Below are 19492 nucleotides of genomic sequence, written 5' to 3'. Positions count from 1 at the left end.
TGTGTAGCATCAGATTGTAGGAGAATGGATTACAGCACTCGTGTGGCTGTGCCAAGTGGGTCTAGCGGTGCATTGTTTTGGTGTCCTATCGTGAAAAAAAATCCTTTTTCTTTACATTTCTAAGATTTTGGCTGACACACGCACACAGGGAGAACATGCATGTAGTGTTAAGTGCATGCCATAATGGTACATTGGCAGTGTGCATCGATTGAAAGTGAGAGCACGCCGGCTGCTGCTGGATGTTGCTGAGCTGAAAGGATTTAGCAGCTAAACTTCTGTCTTGAGCAGAGTGCAGTTCTGTTCTCATCCCACATCCGGCCGGCGCCCCTTTACGAGGATATTTTTGAAGCAGAGATGAGGAGAGTGAGACAGAAAAATGTGTTTTTCTGCACACTAAGGTATTCAATTTTGTCTCCAGGGATCGATAAAGCATCTTCACTGAGCATAAAAGCTTTGTGTTCGGTTGTTTGAGAGTATGTGTGAGTGTGTGATGGATTTGCTAATTGTGCGCTCAACATTAAGTAGTTTCAGCCTGGGGGCAGGCGGGGCTGTGAGGAGGGGCCGCTGATCGACCGGGCAGTTATGACAGAGAAAAGAGGCGTTTTATCAGTGTTGTTTATGGAGGCACTGAAACCCATCATAACCTGCTCAGGTGGGAGGAGAGCAATAATTTACTAATAGCAAGACATTTTAATTTGTTTAGAAATTACATAAAAATTAGATTGAAATGTGATCATTAAACTTCTTTGCTCCGTTTCCTGTAAAATTCCTCAAAATAACTCCTGATTTCACCTCAGGCTCTTCCATTTACACTCTCATCAGTGATAACAGAAACACAGCATCAGGCCACTCTTTGGAAGACGCACACACACAGCGACTACAGTGGCAAGTAATTTAAGCCCATTTCGATCTGTCACATCTGTGTAGAAGCCATAACAAAGATACCAAACGAGTCATCAAACATTGGCTGAACATCCCACAGCTTGTCCTGAGCAGCTTACTTACTAAATCTGAGGAGACTCTGGAGATGCACCATAATTTTACACGGGCGCAGCCGTGTGATCGTCTCATTGATTCTCCTGCTGCTGTTTTCATTCTCTGCCCCTTTTAATTTGACCGTCTGCTGCAGCGAAGCTTCAGGAAGCACTGAGGTTGAAGGTTATTGATGACTTCCTCAGGAGGAGGCTTTTAGGGGTTTTGTCTGCAGCTGATTATCTCAGTATTTATTCATTAGAGAGTAGATGCAGTTTGGCTTTACCAGCAGCCACCACGCAGCAGAGGCATTGAGCGCTATGTTTTTATAGCACTTTTGAACAAAGATAGAAACACTCAACCTTTGATATGAACTGCGCCGTCAAGCACAACAGACGGGGTGACTACATCAAAGCTGCATTACCACCAAACTATTAATAAAAATACACTTTCACTGTCAGACTGAGGCTAAAATAGAAGCTTGACTGAAACAGGAAGTTCAAAGAAGCCGCAGTCAGGCTGTTCATGTTAATGGAAAGTGATGTTCCTCTGTGTTTTGAGTCAGAATGATTTTTGGATGAAAGCTGGACTTGAACAGAGTTTCATTTTGTTGATGTCTCAAACACTATGACGTATCACAGGAGGCTGTTCGGCTGCTGTCATTGCTTTCTGAGACATATTTCAATTTTCAAAGACATCAAGACTTTTCTATATTTTGCCTTTTTTCCCACCCTGACTAATCCTTTGCATTCCCACTAGTCAACAGTAGGGGGCCTCCACAGTTTAATAATATAAAGAGTGTCTTCATTTCAGTTCACCACAAGCACACAACACACACACACACACACACACACACACACACACACACACACACACACACACACACGCTGTATGTTTGTTGACCTGAGCTCAGAGGGAAGTGAAGCAACGCCGACATTACACTCAACAATGGGGTAATGTGTGTCATGTTAGAAAATCGTCTCTCTTCCTCCTCTGAAGATTTTCCTTCCTGTTTCTGGCACCGAGCTGAGGCCAAAGTGCGACTCAGGAGGATCAGCTGACTGGTTTTATGAATAATACATGGAAAAGAGAAACGCTTCCCAGTGAGGAGACGCACAGTTAAAACTCTCTCTGTCTCATTATCTGTCAGCAGCTGGTTTCCTTTCTTTTTTTCTTTTTCTTTAAATGGAGCTGAGGCCATGATGGAGGTGGTGAACGTAAACACTTTAGCAGATTGTCGGCGTTCTGTTTCTGTGACCCGCCTGACTTATGCACATCTTTCTTCTCCGTCATTCTGCTGTTGTCATCCCGCCTCCTCTCTGCACCTCCCTGTCCCTCACCTCTGCCCTTGTTGCATTTGCTTTATTGCTTTCTTTCTCTCCCATCGCTCCTTCCTCTCCTCACTTATCGTGCCCTGCGACCTCCCTCTCTCTCCCCCCCCTCCAGATCTTCATCATCCCTCTCCTCTCCAACCAGATTTGTGATGGTGCTCACTCTGAAAATCTTCCCACTCCATAGCAACGCGCCTCCTCACTGCTGTAGCCTCGGCTGCCGCTGATGCAGGAGGCGGCGTTGGGATGTGAAACTACATCAGAGGAGATTACAAATTGCCTCGGCTCATTTTCCAGTTGTCAGCCGTGGCTGGAAATGATTCTCTCTCTCTGCTCACTCAGACGCTCGTCCCCTCATTTTCCTTTATTTCTCCTTTTCTTCCCTTTCCTTCTTCTTTCTCTGCTGCTTATCTGAACCTTGAAAGGAATTCAGTTCACAGAGCTTTCAGGGCGCATGTGAGCACGGACTCATGTCGGCCCTTTCTCTGTAATTTCACACAATGAAGTCAACAAGCAGGGCTGCTGCGTGGGCAGCGTACGAACACAGAGAGAAAGACTAATGGAAAGAGAGGAAGACAACGGGAGAGTGTGAGAGACAGAGGGAGGAGAGAACAAAATAAAACACAGGCTGCATCTCCCAAAGAAGAAGGGCACGTGTTGTGCTTGTTTATTTCTGCTGTAGCTCTGATGAGTGCTCGGGTTTCACTATGGGACAGTATTTTCAGCCCGTGATCACGATGCCTGTAAAGTCAGACATGCACATGTTGTCTGGATCGAGCAGCAACATGCAAAAGAGCCAGAAAGCGCAGTTCCTCAAATGGCCACTTGAGGCTGGTTTCAAAGGCAAGTCAGTCCCCATAGACCCCCATATTAAAATGCCTGTTACATGTTTACAGCCTGGTACAAGAAACTGTTTGGTCTCTGTAGCTAATTTCCTTGTATGTGAGGCGAATTTTAATGTAACTCCCTCCTTTAAAGTGATGGAGACCACGTCCATGTTTTACACAGTCTATGGTCTGTGTGTGTTCCTTCATTATACGATGTTCTATCAAGAATATGCTGTTTGAATGTCTGTTCATCCAAATAACAAAAAATCTTTATTTTAGCTCTGGTGCATCGAGCCATGCTGGTAGTTTTGGTTTTATTTGCTCTGGTTGTGATTTCTGCCTCAATAATGTGAAGGAGGATTAACTTTTTGTCCTCTTGGGGGCAGCGAAGACAGTCACTGACATGTCCTCACCTTTTAGTTTGAAATGGCTATTGAGTTAGCAAAATACTTGCCTACTTGCACATCCAGGAGACACGGAGCAACATTATCATTCATTCAGCGTCATGATTGTGTCCATGTAATGAATCTAAGTCCAGGTGTCTCTCCACTAAGATTTTTTTAAACCAAATATTATTTAAATACTAAATAATAGAACTGTTACTAAAAAATATATATCTCTGTGTAGCCAACCCTGACCTCTGACCTCTCTGTGTAATGGAGAGAGCAAACAGAATTGATGAAGTAGAGTGTTGTTGTTGTCGTTGTTCTTGTCGTTGTTCTTGTAATCCAGAGGTAATAAAAGGAAATTTCAGGTTGACCTTGTTTTCTTGTTGTTTTGGTTCACAATGACTCAAAATGTTTGAAAATAAAAAAAAAAAAAAAAAAAAACACACTGAAAGCAACTTCATGATGGAGAAACACAACACAGCCATTAGCAGAGAAACACTTAAAAATATGCTGCGATGAATGGAGTCACAATGAGCAGACGAGGTTGTTTTTTCATTTGGTCTTGAAGGCATTTATATTAATATCCCACAGCAGCAGGACAATATGCCTGGACTGCTGCAGAAAAACTGTTATATTGAAGAACCTGATCCACTGTCCTCTTCCTTTTCTCAGCATCTGCTGGCTGGATCTCCTCTTCTTTTCAGTGTGTGTTTTCCACATTCTTGTCTCAGGATTTATAGCCTACTTGCCAAATCATCCCTCAGTTTCCGTCAAGCTTTAGACATGTTGCCATCAGGGAGCAGACACGCTGCATGGACGCCTCCCACCGCCTCACCATCTCACTGGGACACAGCTGAGAGGTTCTCACTCAATAGCACGAGGCTGACTGACCAAACTTTATGCAAGTTTCTCAAGGACGAGGCTGGAAGATTTGGCATCGTCTGAGTATATGGCAACGCTAGCTCATGAGCTCATGGTTCCCATGTCACTGGGTTGCCAGTTTCCTCTTTGTGCTTCTCAGTAGAACTCCTGGGTTTTCATGGTGGCCAGGATGTGGCTTTATTGAGTGTCCATTCGCCTCAGAAAGATGCCAGACTAACATAATTGTGTGTGTGTTCTTGCGTGCGAGTGAGCGAGATGGCTGGCCTTAGTTAAACCCATGCTGGCTTCACAGATGAGAAGAAACATTCAAATGCTGATGAACCGGAAAGAAGGCCTTGATTCTCCATTGCTGTGGGAGAGTCTCTGCGTGTTCCTCTCAGCTGAAATCTGTTTCTTTTAACAATCTTTAAATATATCTACAGCGACCAGTCGGGTGATTGTCGTTCCATTATTTCATGGAGGGATTTGCATGGAATATCTGAAATAGCCACAAATTTAGATGGTGCTTAAATACAATAAATCCAGTCTCAGGAACAAATTGCTCATTAACAAAAATGTAGATGTATGTAGGTCATATATGGTTGGTGTAAGTGGTGCGTTCTCATACTCCGGGGGGGACAGATGTGAAGTCACAGCAGATGTCATCACTCTGGAGGGACTTGATGCAAAGCCAGATACAGGGAAAACACACTTACACACGCACAGGGCATTTTGTAGATGCCCTCATGCAGGGTGATGAGCTGTCAGTACAGTTTCCAGCCCAGCTCCCTCTGCCCCCGTCCCTCTGACCATCGGGGCAGAAAGGCCACATGTGTAACACTTTCACTGACCATTCTGTCATCCTCCGACTCTGAATAAATCCTCCACCCACTTCCTAAATGTGACACACTTTACGGCTGCAGTGGCACGCTTGCACTCTGTTGTACTCTCAGTGAAACACAGCTGCAATAGGCACTTAATGTTATTTTACACACTGTTGCCCAACCTTCCCACCATGTCCACACCCTACTTCTCAGAAGCTGCGTTGTGATATCCTCCCTTCCTGTTCGCTTGGTAGAATTTGTTTAAGGCTCTAGAAGCATCCCACCTCTGTCTGCTCGCTTTAGCTTTTGAATCCAGGTGTTGGTGTTTGATTGTAAAAATGTACATGCCTGTTGATCATAGTGCAACATGCCCGCTCCGTGCCATACCGTGAGTTTCACAGTAACAGAGAAGCTCATAACGGTGGGTAATAGCTTCCATCTACAGTACACATTGCATCAGCTGCCTGTGTTTTCCAGTTTTGAAAGTCGACTTCCCCTTTCTGTACCCAGCAGGTGTTGGTTGTGCTGTGTGCTGGAGGACACGGGGATGTGCTGGGCGGCGTGGGAGAGGAAACTGTGGTTCTCATATCTCTTGCCACCCTGTTGCCCCACCCTGCTGCAACCCTCCTCATCTGGTTTCTTGATCTCCCCAACCCGAAAATGTCTCCCTGTCAAAAATAGCCCTGCATTATGCAATATCTAATGAACTGCTCGGTCAGAAACCTGCTCAGTAATGGCAAGGTAATTAGATGGCTGCAGCGTGTAACAGTGCTTTCAGAAAGTCAAGCACATCTTCCATTTGGTGTCATGAGCTCTAACTGACCGCTCGCTGAGCTCCATCCCCTTTAAGTTTCTGTTGCTCTGCGTTTCGTTCTTGCACAGCACAAGCAGTTTAATAATGATGGCAGGTTCCCTCTCGAAATTGACAGTCATTTCTGAAACAATAGGTCCTCGAAGACAAACGCATCTCATTTCTAGCCACCAACCATCAGTGCTGCCGGGTGAAATGACAACTGTTGCTGGTAGATTTTATCAGCTGCAGCTCAGCAAGGTAACGTTTCATTCAGTTCAGTTGGTTGAAACCTCTGTCTTGGGGTTAATGTTTCCAGCTGTCTTCTTTTAGAACAAGAAGGGTGCAAAAGGGGCCTAAAATATGAATTTGATGGCTACACCCATGATGTCACAATTGTTCAAGGCAACAAATAAGCATCCGCTTGTTCCTAATCAATTCCTTTACATTCAAATAAAGAAGGTTTTGTATTGCAGTGCAGCATTAAGTCCAGGAAAGATCTTATCTTCATATCATAACCAAGGCTGGTTAGTATATTTTTATGCATCTTTTTATGTATATTTTTACGCCCCCCCCCAAAAAAAAAAAAAAAAAAAAGGGACAGTCTTTCAACGCTGAATATCACTTTTACTGCAGGCCCGTGCACATAGCTTCTGCACTGGATTTATGGATGGAGTTTGACAGTAAATTACGGCTTTTGAAACAAATCCATCCCATTAAAACCTGATCAAAACATTAAAACTTTGCAGTTGTTCAATGAGATCGTCCTCCATATTGTCTCGTGCACATGCGTCTAAATTTGATACATAGGGTCAAAGACAAACGAGCAGATGAGGCTGTGGTCTGCGGTTTCATTTGGTTGAGTGCTTCAGCTGCCTCTTATCTCTCCCCTCCAGGTGTAGCCGGCAGCAGCAGGCCACAACATGGGCACTGCCATCTCTGTGGTGCCAGTCTGCACAGCTGGCGTGCTGCGGCTGTATTGCTGCCATTGTCTGATGCCCTCTGTGCACTCAGGGACAGAGACAGAAAGGCAAAGAGTAAACGAGCGAGAGAAAAGGATCCAATTGTGGAACAGAGAAAGGCAAAATACAATAGCGACAGGGAGAGACAGGGAGAGAGCGCAAAAATAGAAATTGGTGGCAGAATAAAAGGAGTTATAGGCTTCACAGTGACAAGAAGGCGTCCGCTGGGATTATTCTTTAACATAATGCACCGCAGGGTCAGGACATACAACCACATAAAGATGAAAAGATACCGATACACTTACAGTAGGTATATCTACCAACTTTACTTTTGGCTTTCTTATTAAGTTTGGTGGTTTCTTTCATCTCACCATGCTTCCTCCTGCACATTAACCAGGCAGTATATTCAAACAATTACAGGCTGCATGTTTGTGCAGGTGGTGTTTGTCTGAATAATGTGTAGCTGCTGCTGCTAAGAAACTGTTTGAACTAAAATAATTAGAAATTCAGGACTCATTTGCACGTTCATACATTCTGATGCTCTCTTGTTTGCGCAGGCTAATTTTCTGGTTAAATACCTCTGACTCCAGGTATTCATGAGGTGTTTCAATCAGCGGGTCATGCTGATTGCTCTATGTTTTATGCATAGCTCTCCGTTTTATTCATTAAACCCATTCTCAGGTCTAAGATTTGGATAATTTGGGTTTTGCTGGCTCGCGTCTTTGGTGTGATCATGACAAGCTGTTGTTTATCGTGACTTCTTGTACAGAAGAAGTCCCTCTGTGGTCTCCAGTTCATTGTTGTTGTTTATTCAAATAGGAACAGCTCTGTGTGAGTGTGTGAGCCTGTGTGTGTCTTACACGTGTGTGGTGGACAGCATGAGTATGTGGTGGACAGCACTCTGGTACATTATGGTTGTCCTCCATCAGACTCATGAAGCCACAGCGTGTCGCACGCACTCACTAACTCACAAACGTGCACCTCAGATGACTCAGAGAGTGCCATGGCAAATTGGATTTACCATGCAATGCCCTCATTATTGTTACCAGGGTAACCAGGCGCCCCTTCACAATCATCCCATTTTGTCATCCTTCTTAGAGGGAGAAAAAAAAGAGGCAGGGGCCTGGGGTGGAGGGAACAAAGTGGGAACGATAGGAGAAGAGAGAAGATGCCCAGAGAGGTCTCTTTCTAACCCGTCCTTTTACTCCTCTCTGACGTTCACTCACATGAGTCTGTGGGAATTGTCAAACACAAGCTGAACTGGGGAGCTCTGGCAGAGTCGGCCAAAGAGGACATTATATTTCCGTCCTTTTCTATCACCTTAGACCCATATCTGTCTGTCATGGTTTGGCAGAGGAAGTCATGCTGACATCATGAACTCTTTCCCAGCCGTCTCCTCCTTAAACTTCCCCACCTACTCGTCTCTGCGTGTATTTGACATCTCTGAGCAGTCTGGGTCTGGGGGGACATGCTGTTGCGGCATGCATTTACTCAAGTTCCCTGTACTCGGAAATCCAGTTTCCACAGGATTTATGAATTGGCTCTTTGTGTTGCAACAATATCCTGTTGTGTGATGAGTGTGTTTTCCACTCTTCATTCATAATTTCATCATAATTTTTTATAGTTTCATTGCCTGTTTAATTGTTTCTTAATATTTTGTTCTGCAGTCCTTTATCTCACTCATAGATTTAACATGTTATTATCAGCAAGCACTGTGCACTGGCTTGAAATCACATTTTGAAAAGCTTAGAAAACTCAGTTTAGTCAAGAAGTAAAATGCTGGTGGTAAAATGCTGAACCCTGGATTTATCTATTTACTGTAGCCAAATTTAAATATATCGAGGTGAGAAAATACTGGAATCAGCCCTTTGGATATCTAGCAAGTATGATTTTAGTTCATTGTAGAATTTAAAATGCCCTGCACGTTGCTAAAAACCCCAAATGTCCTGAAAAAACAAACAAAAACATGACCTCAGTGACTCAGTGGCAGCCACAGCCCTGGAGTGCAAGAAAACAGCATAAAAACATTGATCATTTCCATGCATGAGTCAGTTTAGACACAAACAAGTAAACTTTTTTCTGCTCTGACAAACTCATAATAGCTTTGATGCTAAAAATAGCATGATCTGAGGTGTGAAACTATGCACTTTTTAAATATTTCCAAGCTAATTTGCCATTTTCTCTATAATACTACAAAAAGTTTACTTGATTGAATTCTCTCTGTGCTTTGCTGTATGTTGAGATGTTGTTGTGTCCTCCAGCCAACCCAGGAAAGCTGTCAGTACATCACGTCAGCACGCCTAAATCTGTCTGTTTTTAATGAAGGCATACTGTTGTCTGATGCTAATTACATTCTCCAGTTTTCTAGGTTTTGGTCTCCATCGTAGCATCTGTGGAAGAAACTGCATACGTGCAAATTAGCTTGCACCATAGAATTAGCCCAGGATGCTAATGAGTTGCCGCTTCCATGCTAATAACGGATATTTTAGTCCACAGTAACAGTCGGCGCACTGATGCATATTGTCAGGGCCAGAGGAGCAAGTGTGTAGGAGGCTGAAGCCGCCTATTCAGTCTCCTGGGACACTCATCATCTGGCTCGATTCAGATGCCAAAGAGCTCCATTGTTTGACCCCATTCAAACAACACCATTGTACCGAGCGGGTCTGATTGTGCTTCTCTTTGCAATGCTGGAGTAACAACTGTGTGTGTGTGTGTGTTTGTGTGTGTGGTGTGTGTACATTCTTGTCTGTTTTGTCTGTGCAGTGTTTTGGTGGCATTGTGAGTATTATTATATGGATGAGTGTGTTTGCGTCCCGGCAGCATGCGTTTGCATTTCCCGAAGCAGGGGGTTTTCTCTGCTGGTGACAACAATGTACCCAGTCATTGAAATGCAGCAGGGCAAATGCAGCCTGAACTTGACCCCGTTTTCTGCCACCGCTGCCTGGAAAAGAGCTCACGGTCAGAAGTTGTTGCTGAGGGGAAAAAAAGTTGGATTTGGAACTTCCAGTGCATGCTCCATTTTTGTTGTTAATTCTGTAACTCTGGGTTTAATCTCAGAAATTCTTTGCACATAAATCATGATACAGTCACCAGAACATTGGAAGATTATAGCAGTGAACAGATGGGAGTGGGACGTATCTGCATAAGACAGTGGGCTTTGCTTTGCATGTGTCACTGTTCTGTATGTGACTGTGTTTTCTGTTTACTTGCCTGCATGACCAGTGATTCTGCGCTCCCCGCGTCGTGTTTCTAGGATCAGAGCACTAAGTCAAAGTGTCCCTGCTGTCTGCTGGGAGCAACCATATTGGTTAAAATTCAGTGTTTGCAAGTGGTTCATGTGGCTATTACCACAAAAAAAAAACTGGTGTGGAGCCATGCTGAGATGCATGATTGTGAAGTAATTTTCGGGACAGTATTATATGTATCAATGCAGCATCTGGGGGTTATTTCGCTGCACGTGACGCTGCATTTTCATGGGTCTGTTATGCAGTTTATTTCACCACTTTCTGTAATTTCCTGTTGCTGCTGGAAATGTTGCTCGTTCACTTTGATCAGGAAGTTTGTAGCTGTATGATTGCCCTAGAGATGCATTCACTGCCACTTCTCATTGTGGATTAGTCAAATCTGTGTCTTTCCATACTGTCAGCAGGGTGTTTTCAAACTGCTGTCTCCCACCCTGCTCATTATGTGAAACACAGTCCAAAACACTTGCCCTCTGCGGTTGTGTGTGTATCTGTGTGTGAGTGTGTTTTTGCATTAAGGCTGCAGCTCACAACTAATAACTGTTTTTTTTTTTTTTTTCCAATCATTTAGTTGATTAAATGTCAGAAAATACTGAGAAACTTCCATCTCAGATTCAAGGTATCACCTACAAATTCAGTGTTTTTTCTGACTCACACTCCAAACCCAAAGAGGTTCAGTTTGCAGTCATATGAACCACAGAAAAACAGCAAATCCTCACATTGGAGAACCTGGAACCAGCAATTTTTTTTTGCAATTTTTTTGCATTAGCTGACTGTTAATTCGTTTTTTGTCAACTTGACTGATAATTTCAGCTCTTGTTTGCACGATTCTTCTTCTCATAACAAGAGGCCGTTGCACCACTCATAAGCTAAAACTGTTTAGTACAAGTACAAACAAATCTCTACCTCCTTTCTCACTGGCTGAATCGGCAGCTTTTAGCAGCAGCAGTGACCCACAGTACATTTCTTCCTTGTTAAAAGCTCATTAAAGCAAAAGCCACAGAAACAATCATAATGTGAATACTGTTGCATATAAGCAGCGGCTAAGTTATCAGCCTTGTGAAATGATTTCTATAGGCTAGTTTTGTGTGGACCTGAATGCAAAAGCTTGGAAGAGCAAACCGAATGTCCTACTTAAGTGCAGAGCAACATGAACGGTGACACATTCTGAAGTGAACCGAATCAGTGATGCAGGTACTTACAATAGCTTTTGATGATTTATAAAGAGTGATTTGCGTGAGTGTTGTGTGTTGATGTGGTCAAAGCAGTTCAAAGTCCCTGTTTTCGCTTCCAGTTTCAGCCGCTGTCACAGTTTTGGTTCCTGGATCGGACAGACAGATAACATGCGAACACATGTGCACACTCTGTTCCTGCTTCTGTTCCGAACACCATGCTCCTCAGTGACCTCAGACAAATAAGAAATCCTCCCATCCTATAAACTTGCAACCATCACCATTAACCCAGCAAATTACCAAAAATAACTCTCAGTCCTCACTACATGTTCTTCACGCGTATTCAGACCCCACATCCCACCCCCTGATAGATGTGATGTATCTGAGTTGTCTGGACTAGCCTGAGTGAAAATGAGTTCGTCTCCAGGTTCGTTCCCTTGAGTTTTGGCCTTAAAGGAAGGCGGTGGCAGGGGAGAGGAAGTCTGAAGGAAAAGCGATAATGAATTGACTTGAAGCCTAGTTTCTATTTTGGTTGGGAATTGGTTTGTGTAAATGGGGAATGAGTCAGAGAAACTGCACAGAGAAGACAGACAGAGGCCTGGTGTGAGAAGGAGGAAGAAATTCTGTGTCTGGCTGCTTTTTCTTATTCATCTTAGAATAAATTAAAGGTCAAAAAGAGACAAGACTGCATGCTACCAGTGATTTGGGACTGGGCATGAAATACTTGAGAGGCACTGGTAAGGGGCCTCCTGGGGATGGTGCAAAACTTTTAAAAAGATGGATGAAAACTTTTTCAAAATCAAAGAGTAGAACCGCCCTGCCCATGCTTGGCTGGAAAGTTTGCCATGACATGTGACAAGAGTTTGGAGTTAGCTTGGTTCAATAGTTAGACCCACTTGGTCCAGATTGAAATATATGCTGGATTGAAGTTGTTCATTCATTAATTTATTCAGCAGGTCAAATTTTAATTGGTTCAATAGGCTACTTTATACAGTTTATGGCCAGATGTCTGCAAATCTGATGACACTCCCATCAGCTTCAGCTGCACTTTGTCTATAGCGTTAACTAGCAAATGTTAGCATATTACCATGCTAAACTAAGGCAGTACACATAGTAAACATTATACCTGCCAAAGTGTATTAGCATTGTCAGTGTGAGTGTGTTAGCATTTAGATCGAAGCACTGCTGTGCCTAAGTACAGCCTCGCAGAGCTGCTGTAACATAGCATTGCCTCTCTCGCATGTGTTGTTTTGGCAGTTTGAGACTTTTGCATCGATTAAATACTCTACATTGAAGTCACAAAGTCAAACATTGCTTTTCCTGAAGGATTTTAAATCCACAATACCCACAATTTTAAAGGAATTTCCAGATTCCAAGAAGGCTCATCTATCCAACTGGAAGGGAAAATATTTTGGCTGCTGCACCACAAAGAGGATTTTTAATTAACTGACCAAGTTGCAAGTGACACAAAAATATGAATGCATTACTGTGAATAAACTGTGGAAAACAGTTTACAAAAGCAACCTCGACAACACCAGGCCCACTCCCAGCTTATGATTGTATCACATGATCTTTAGTATGGTTGAATGCTCCACAGCAGCTACTGAGTGGATTTTGTGCCTGTCAGTCACAACTATAGAAAATACAATTAATATGTAAAGCTACATAAATCTGATCTGATCATGAAACTTTTGTTGATGCATTTTACAAGACAAACAGCGAGATATGTCATTTCTGGCTGCTATCTTCATTTGGCAAGGTTTGCAGCTTGGGAAAGCTGTTCAAAATCAATTGTATTGTGCAGCAGGTGGAATATTTTTGACTCCAGCTGGATAGATGAGTCTTTGAGGATTCTGGATACATCTTCAAAACAGCAATAAGTGATGCCAAACAACCTGTAGGAGTTGTTCAGAATTTGGCTCATAGTCATGCTTCAAAAACACAGATGCTTGCTGCAGCTCTGCGACTCAAATGTCAGCGTCAATGCAAAAGTCCCAAATGTAAAAACTATGATTAAAGGAGAGGTGCAAACAGAGTCTCCCACAGTGTCTGAATCCATCTCCTCCAGAGCAGGTGGGTGTGTTTACCCTGAGCAGCACCATGGAGACGTTCAGCAGCAGACGACGACACCAGACGTTATCAGCTCTGCTGAGGCCCCCTCAATGTGGGCCAAGAGAAAAAATAGAGGGAGCAATCAGTGTGGTCCCATGAGCTGTGAAGGAATGACAAGTATAGCCAGCCTCACATCTCACACGCTGTGTCACATACACACAAACACACACACACACACATTTTCACATCCTCTTGCATGTCCTTCCTGGCTCAAAATACAGAATCTAAATATTCCTGTTAATCACCAGCTACCCGAGCTGAGCGTAGAGAGCCATGCTGTGCATATGGACACACATACATGCACACACCACTGACCCTCCCCGTACAGTACACACACACATGCGCACACTTACTCATACAAGTGCTCTCCAAACAGCACACTCTCACTTCAGCTTTGCACAGGATCTTATGAAATCAGCACTGTTGCTGAAACTTAGTGAAGGTCGCTGGGAGTCCTCTCTCTCACCCACTCACACATATACGCGCACACACACACACACTTCACCTGGCACTTATGCACTCACACACACATCCTCGTGCAGAGAGCTGAAGCTCAGCTCAGTCCCAGTCCTGTGTCTCTCGAGCGAGGAGCCTGCCGGTGATCGGACTGTCGCCTGAAGCGAAGAGGCCGAGCCAGCGTTGATTCAATTTTACAGCCCAGTCACTCTTTCTCTGAAGCTCCGATTCGTCAGCGGAAGGAGACGAGGGGGAGAGAAGAAGAAGAAGAAGAAGAGGAGTAGTGATGGCTATGACCGACATTGCAGAGGATGACCTGGATGAGATGATGCGTGAGGAAGCGGAGGATGTCTTCTACGAGGACGGTAGGCTTGCCAAGGGTCAGTTGTGAAGTGTGAAAGCAGGCGTGGGTTTACAGGTGGGCTGCTCGAGGATCACAGCCAGGTCAGACTGGTTGGTTTGTGACTTGTGGTTGTGATCGGGGTTAAGGAGAGTGTATGGCTGAAGGGTGGCCCAGAGGGATCTCCTCAGCTGTGTAGGTGGGGTTGTTTGCTGCATGCTTGAGTTTGCTCGGATGCTTAAAAATCATCACCAAAAAATGATATAGTTGAGTGAGAAGGAAGGGAAGCGTCAGCATGCCAGGAGTTAAAGGCGTTTTATCCAAGTCCACTCAAAGTCCACACCAAACATATTAGGTTAGCAAGCTGATCAGCATGATTAACTTCATTAGATTTCTCTGCAGCACAGTACAGAGACATCTTTCTTCATATCCTGTTGATAATTTCAGTTCGTTTTTTAATGTTTTGAACTAAAATTCTCACATATAGCGCCTTTAAAGCATATTCAGTAGTCCTTACATGCAGTGATTGTAGTGGTTAGTCAGTGTAATGAATCCTTAACTAATGAGAACTTCATGCTTTTTGTCTCCAGCTCCTCTTTGCAGGAGCTCTGTGCAGAGTTTGTTTATTGATTTTTCAACTTTTACCCTTTTTAGAAAGCCGAGAGGAGCCGTGCCCTCTGCAGTGTGGGCGTTCTTGTATAACAGGCAGATGTTTTTAACCAAGCATTATGCACCACAAGAAAATCTTTTCTATGTGTACTTAGTGTGAGTGTTTTTATTTCAAAACCAGCTGTAATCATGACTTACATTCAATGATGGGGTGACAGCAGGACCTGGCTGATAATTATTCATAGGTAGAAGAAAAAGGGGGGAAATGCTGTCAAGTATAGTCGTTGAATATTGTTCATTTTTTGCAGCTGTTTGAAAAATAATCTCTGAACAGGACTTTGGAAAAGCCATTATGGATAATGACGCTTCATAGATTGCCTCAGCACTTTTCATGTCACTCTTTTTGTTTTGTTTTTTGTGTTTAAAAGAATACTCCACCAATGTAGCATTGAACTTTGATGCAGCAGAACCAGTGATATTGTATTTTTTAGTTCATCTGGACCCCCAATTGCCCATAATGTAACTTAACTAACAACAGTTCGGTCAGAGGTTTCAGTGCATGAGTGGGTCATTTTTGCAATTGTGTTTTATACTTGGATTAAATGTCCAGTGTGTAAGATTTAGGGGGATCAACTGGAAGAAATGGAACATAATATACATAATTATGCTTTTTCATTAGTCTCTATTCACCTAAAATAGAAGTCATATTATCATTACCTGAGAATGAACTCTATATCTACAGAGGCAGTGGGTTTTCTTCCATGGAGACCACTATGCACCGCCATGTCTCTATAGCCCTGTACAGACTAACCAGACATTGGCTCCAAAGAGCAGCTTTTATATTTTTCATGTTTTTTGCAAGTTTCAGGTAATCTACAACCTCACTGCTAAGTGCCATTCAGTCTTACACACTGGTCCTTTAAACAGAGGAGATAACATGGGCGTTACCTTTTAACAGAGCCAGATCAGCTATTTCCCCTGTTTCCAGTCTTTATGCTAAGCTAAGCTAACCAGCTGCACATATGCCATAGAGTCATAGATATGTCATATTTCCCAAAATGTCGAACTATTCCTTTAACTCTGATGAAGCACCCTCCCCCCTTTGAAACACACACACACACACACACACACACACACACACACACACACACACACACACACACACATCAGCGGCAAAATAGTCAGCCATACACACACACATATCACAAGTGCTCTGCTATGTATTATCTTTTAAACTACTCAGAGAAGGGTTTAATTACACACCAACTGCTTGCTTTGTACACATTAACACTTGTGCATATATACATTTCAAGACATATTTAAGCTCCATGCACACTCTGAGTGCTCTGCAGCAGCTCCGCTGATGGTGAGTGGACCGTGAGCACGGGGATATTCCCAGATATTGCATCATTTGGTGTGTAATGTATGTTAATGCCTCCACTGACCCACTTCTGACTGAGATACACCGATGGTAATGTGACGTTCCCTTTGAACATCACAGCCAGAAGGTACGCAGCCAGCTGACTCTTCGCAACAAACCAGCCAATCACAGCTCACAGATTCGTGCGGAGGTTGGCCAGCAGGCATCAGTGTGTTTATTCACAGACAGAGCTGAAGGTTGCAGAATATGGATCATTTATATTTTCTGTTCTAATTAGCTCTTTGGATTAGTGATGGAAATTATACTGCATGTTTTGTGTTGAATATTCAAGTGTTTCATTCTTATTGGTGCTGAATGCAAATTTACTACCGCTGGCCTATATTCTCTCTGAATCATTAGGTTCATCATTAGAAGTGGATTTGCTAATTTCTGAGGTTTTCGAATGACAAAATTAGAATTCAGTGTTGAATGAACTCAGCTTGAAGAATGGGATGTGCGACTCTGCAACAGTCTCGAGGTGGTTCCCAACCTGGGGGTCTGAACACCACAAATTCTGATTATTTTTTGGAGTTTTCTCTAATTGTGGCCTTTTTCTTGTAAAATAGTGAGTAGAGTTGTAGAGTATTTAATCATTCAGAGGGAACAATGAATCCAGGGAAATCACTCTTGAACTAAACCGCTCACAACTGATGGACCTGCGGTGAGCAGTCGTGTAATTTATTTACATTTATATGAAATGTTCAGGCATCATCAAAGTCGTTACCATTCTTCCTGAGAGGGACATGAAAGCATGTACAAAACATTACTTCACCCAATATTTCTTAAAATGTTTCGCTCAAAACCACAAAAGTCAACCTCATCAAGAACCACCAACCTTCATAAAGATGCATCATCTGGAACCACGATGGTCTGTACCAAACTTTGGGCCAGTCAATACTGTAGATGAATTATTTCACTGGATAAATGAAAACTGAGATGTTGGTGGTGCTAAATGAAAAGTCAGGGAGTCACCAACTGCACCACGCATGCATTTCTAAGCAATCCATCAAACAGTTGCTGACATATTTCAATTTGAACAGTAGAGAGTAGAGAGCTGAAAAAAAAAACATTGCTGCTCCTGTAGAGCCATACTGCTAGCATGATTAAAAGGTCCAAGAACCACTGAACTTATGTAAGACTGTTTTTGAGGGTGTTGGCAGTGTAGAAATTCCTTTAAAAATGCAAAAAAATTAAATATTAAGTCAAAGATAGAGGCCATAAAGCAAGTCCCAGACATGACACTTTGTATTACACCTCCAAGCTTAACCTACATGCCACACTTCAGAGTTACTGTAATAAAAGTGGAGTGTATCACATGTCTTCGTTGACGTCTCTGCACAATAGGTTGTGTACGACATGGTCGCTCCAGCTTGTCATTCTTTTCCTGCCGTGCTGTAGCACACTGAATTATGACTGGAGGAGCGCTACTTTTAGCCTGGCAGCAGAAATGTCAGAGTGCCTGAACAGGCAGCACAGCGGCAAGCTCACTTTCTTCCTCCCCTTTTCCTGCCTCTCCTCCCCTCTCACACTCTCAGGGAGTCCACTTCAGGTCGTATGAATTAGCAAAAAGCCTCGGTTAGATTTACTCAGTGGGAACAGTGTGCCTCAGCTTCGTCCCCTGCAGAAACACGAAAAGGGATTCACAGTGGGCCTTTTTCAAGCCATGGAATTTGGAGCACATGCTGACCAGATCACATCTTTTGTACTTAGAAATGTGGTTCCCGCATACATAATGCACATTTGATTACAGAGGTCTGAGTACACTGAGGTAGTCAGTAAATAGTAGGTATGATGATTTGAGTCCGGATTACAGGGGCTCTTCTGCTCGAAAGTGAACATCCCTGCATTATATAAATGAAAGCATAAAAGGTCATATAAATCCAGCACTTTGTTTAATTATGTATTACTTGCAGGATATGTTTCGGTTGTGATGTTGAGAGAGGCTACTAGCAAGTGAGACGATTGCTAGCAGAGGCTGATTATGAATATGGATGGGAGAGATAGTACGAATGCAGTCACTGGTGGAGCATGTTTCTGCACCTCTTGGCCGTGCTTATGCTTGGCAGATTTGTCATGCTGGCTCACGTCGCCTTTCCTTCTGTGTGATACACTAAAATCATGTGGCATATTTTACAAAAAGCATGACTTTGACTGACGTTGCTCTTCAGTAAGTAACGGCTAAGCCTCCTCCCATTTGGTGAGATACATGCTTCTTATTCTTCCTCTTCTTCTTATTTTATAAATATGCTTATATATATGATACCTGCAATATCAGAGGGGAATGTAGATTCGAACGCATCAAATTAGTGGTTACAACACCAGTCAATGTTGGGAGATTTGCAGGAAAATAATTAAACAGGAGGAGGAGGAGAGAGAGGTAAAATATGTGACAATCCCAGATAAAACTGGAGTGTTTTAAGGTCTGCCTTTCAGCTCCATGGATGGAGGATTATCCAGAGTAACCATGGCATATATATCGTTTGTGGAACACTGCTGAACTTTTTAAATGTCATTTGTGAGTGATATGAGCACCAGACATGACATTTGTCTCCATTGTGGGGTTCCAGACCTCAAAAATCACTGCCCACATCTCAAATTTGTTGAGTAATTCATGTAGGTCTTGTGCAACCTCTTTTGCTTGGGGAGAAATCTCAGAGACCGAGATCTCAAAACCAGGGCACAGCAACCCAAAATCTATGTTTGTGGCTTTTAAGGACTTGGATATACATTTTGGCTTCTCATCTGATCAGGTCACTGCGATCACCAGGCCTGGTAAGATGAAAGCTTTGGATCGTTGTTCAGATACTTTAAAGACAGCTTTGTTCTTAGCTTGACTGGCACGTATTTGTGAGTCTATCCCGTGTTTTTTGGGGGAGTCTAACAAGCTCAGAGGTCATAGAATTGTCTCAACATAAGACTAAGAGACATGCAACTCTCATCTCACCCCTCATGATTACCCATGAGCCCCTGCAAAATGGCCTCTGTACCAACACTCACCTGACCTGAACGATTCCATTCAGATCCTACAGAAACTGCAGCCAAAGTCCTGAAGAGGTTTTACCCATAAGTTAACACAAACTCTGCTTTCTTCCCTTGTTATCACACTTTGCCACACTTGCACAGCCCCCTTTCTTGAAAAGGCGTCTTAGAAGAGCAGCTTCATTGAGACCAAAATAAACACAATG

At 43.1% G+C, this 19492-nt stretch overlaps 1 protein-coding gene across 2 annotated transcripts in view; it reads left to right on the top strand.

Annotated features, from left to right (window-relative positions):
- Positions 1–7076: 7076 nt before the first annotated feature.
- Positions 7077–19492, top strand: part of ripor2 (RHO family interacting cell polarization regulator 2) — a 64557-nt gene continuing 52141 nt past the window's right edge. Inside the window, exon 1 of one of the 2 annotated variants that reach the window (XM_076754305.1) lies at positions 7077–7262. In XM_076754305.1, coding sequence (XP_076610420.1) covers positions 7202–7262 — 61 coding nt within the window. In that variant the 5' untranslated portion in view covers positions 7077–7201. Of the gene's footprint in view, positions 7263–14022; positions 14304–19492 lie in introns of those variants that run through there. The other variant, XM_076754303.1, reaches the window with a different exon arrangement.

The sequence above is a fragment of the Chaetodon auriga genome, chromosome 17, assembly GCF_051107435.1.
Source record: "Chaetodon auriga isolate fChaAug3 chromosome 17, fChaAug3.hap1, whole genome shotgun sequence".
NCBI classification, from domain to species: Eukaryota; Metazoa; Chordata; class Actinopteri; order Chaetodontiformes; family Chaetodontidae; genus Chaetodon; species Chaetodon auriga.
This window is presented reverse-complemented; position numbering and strand designations above follow the sequence as displayed.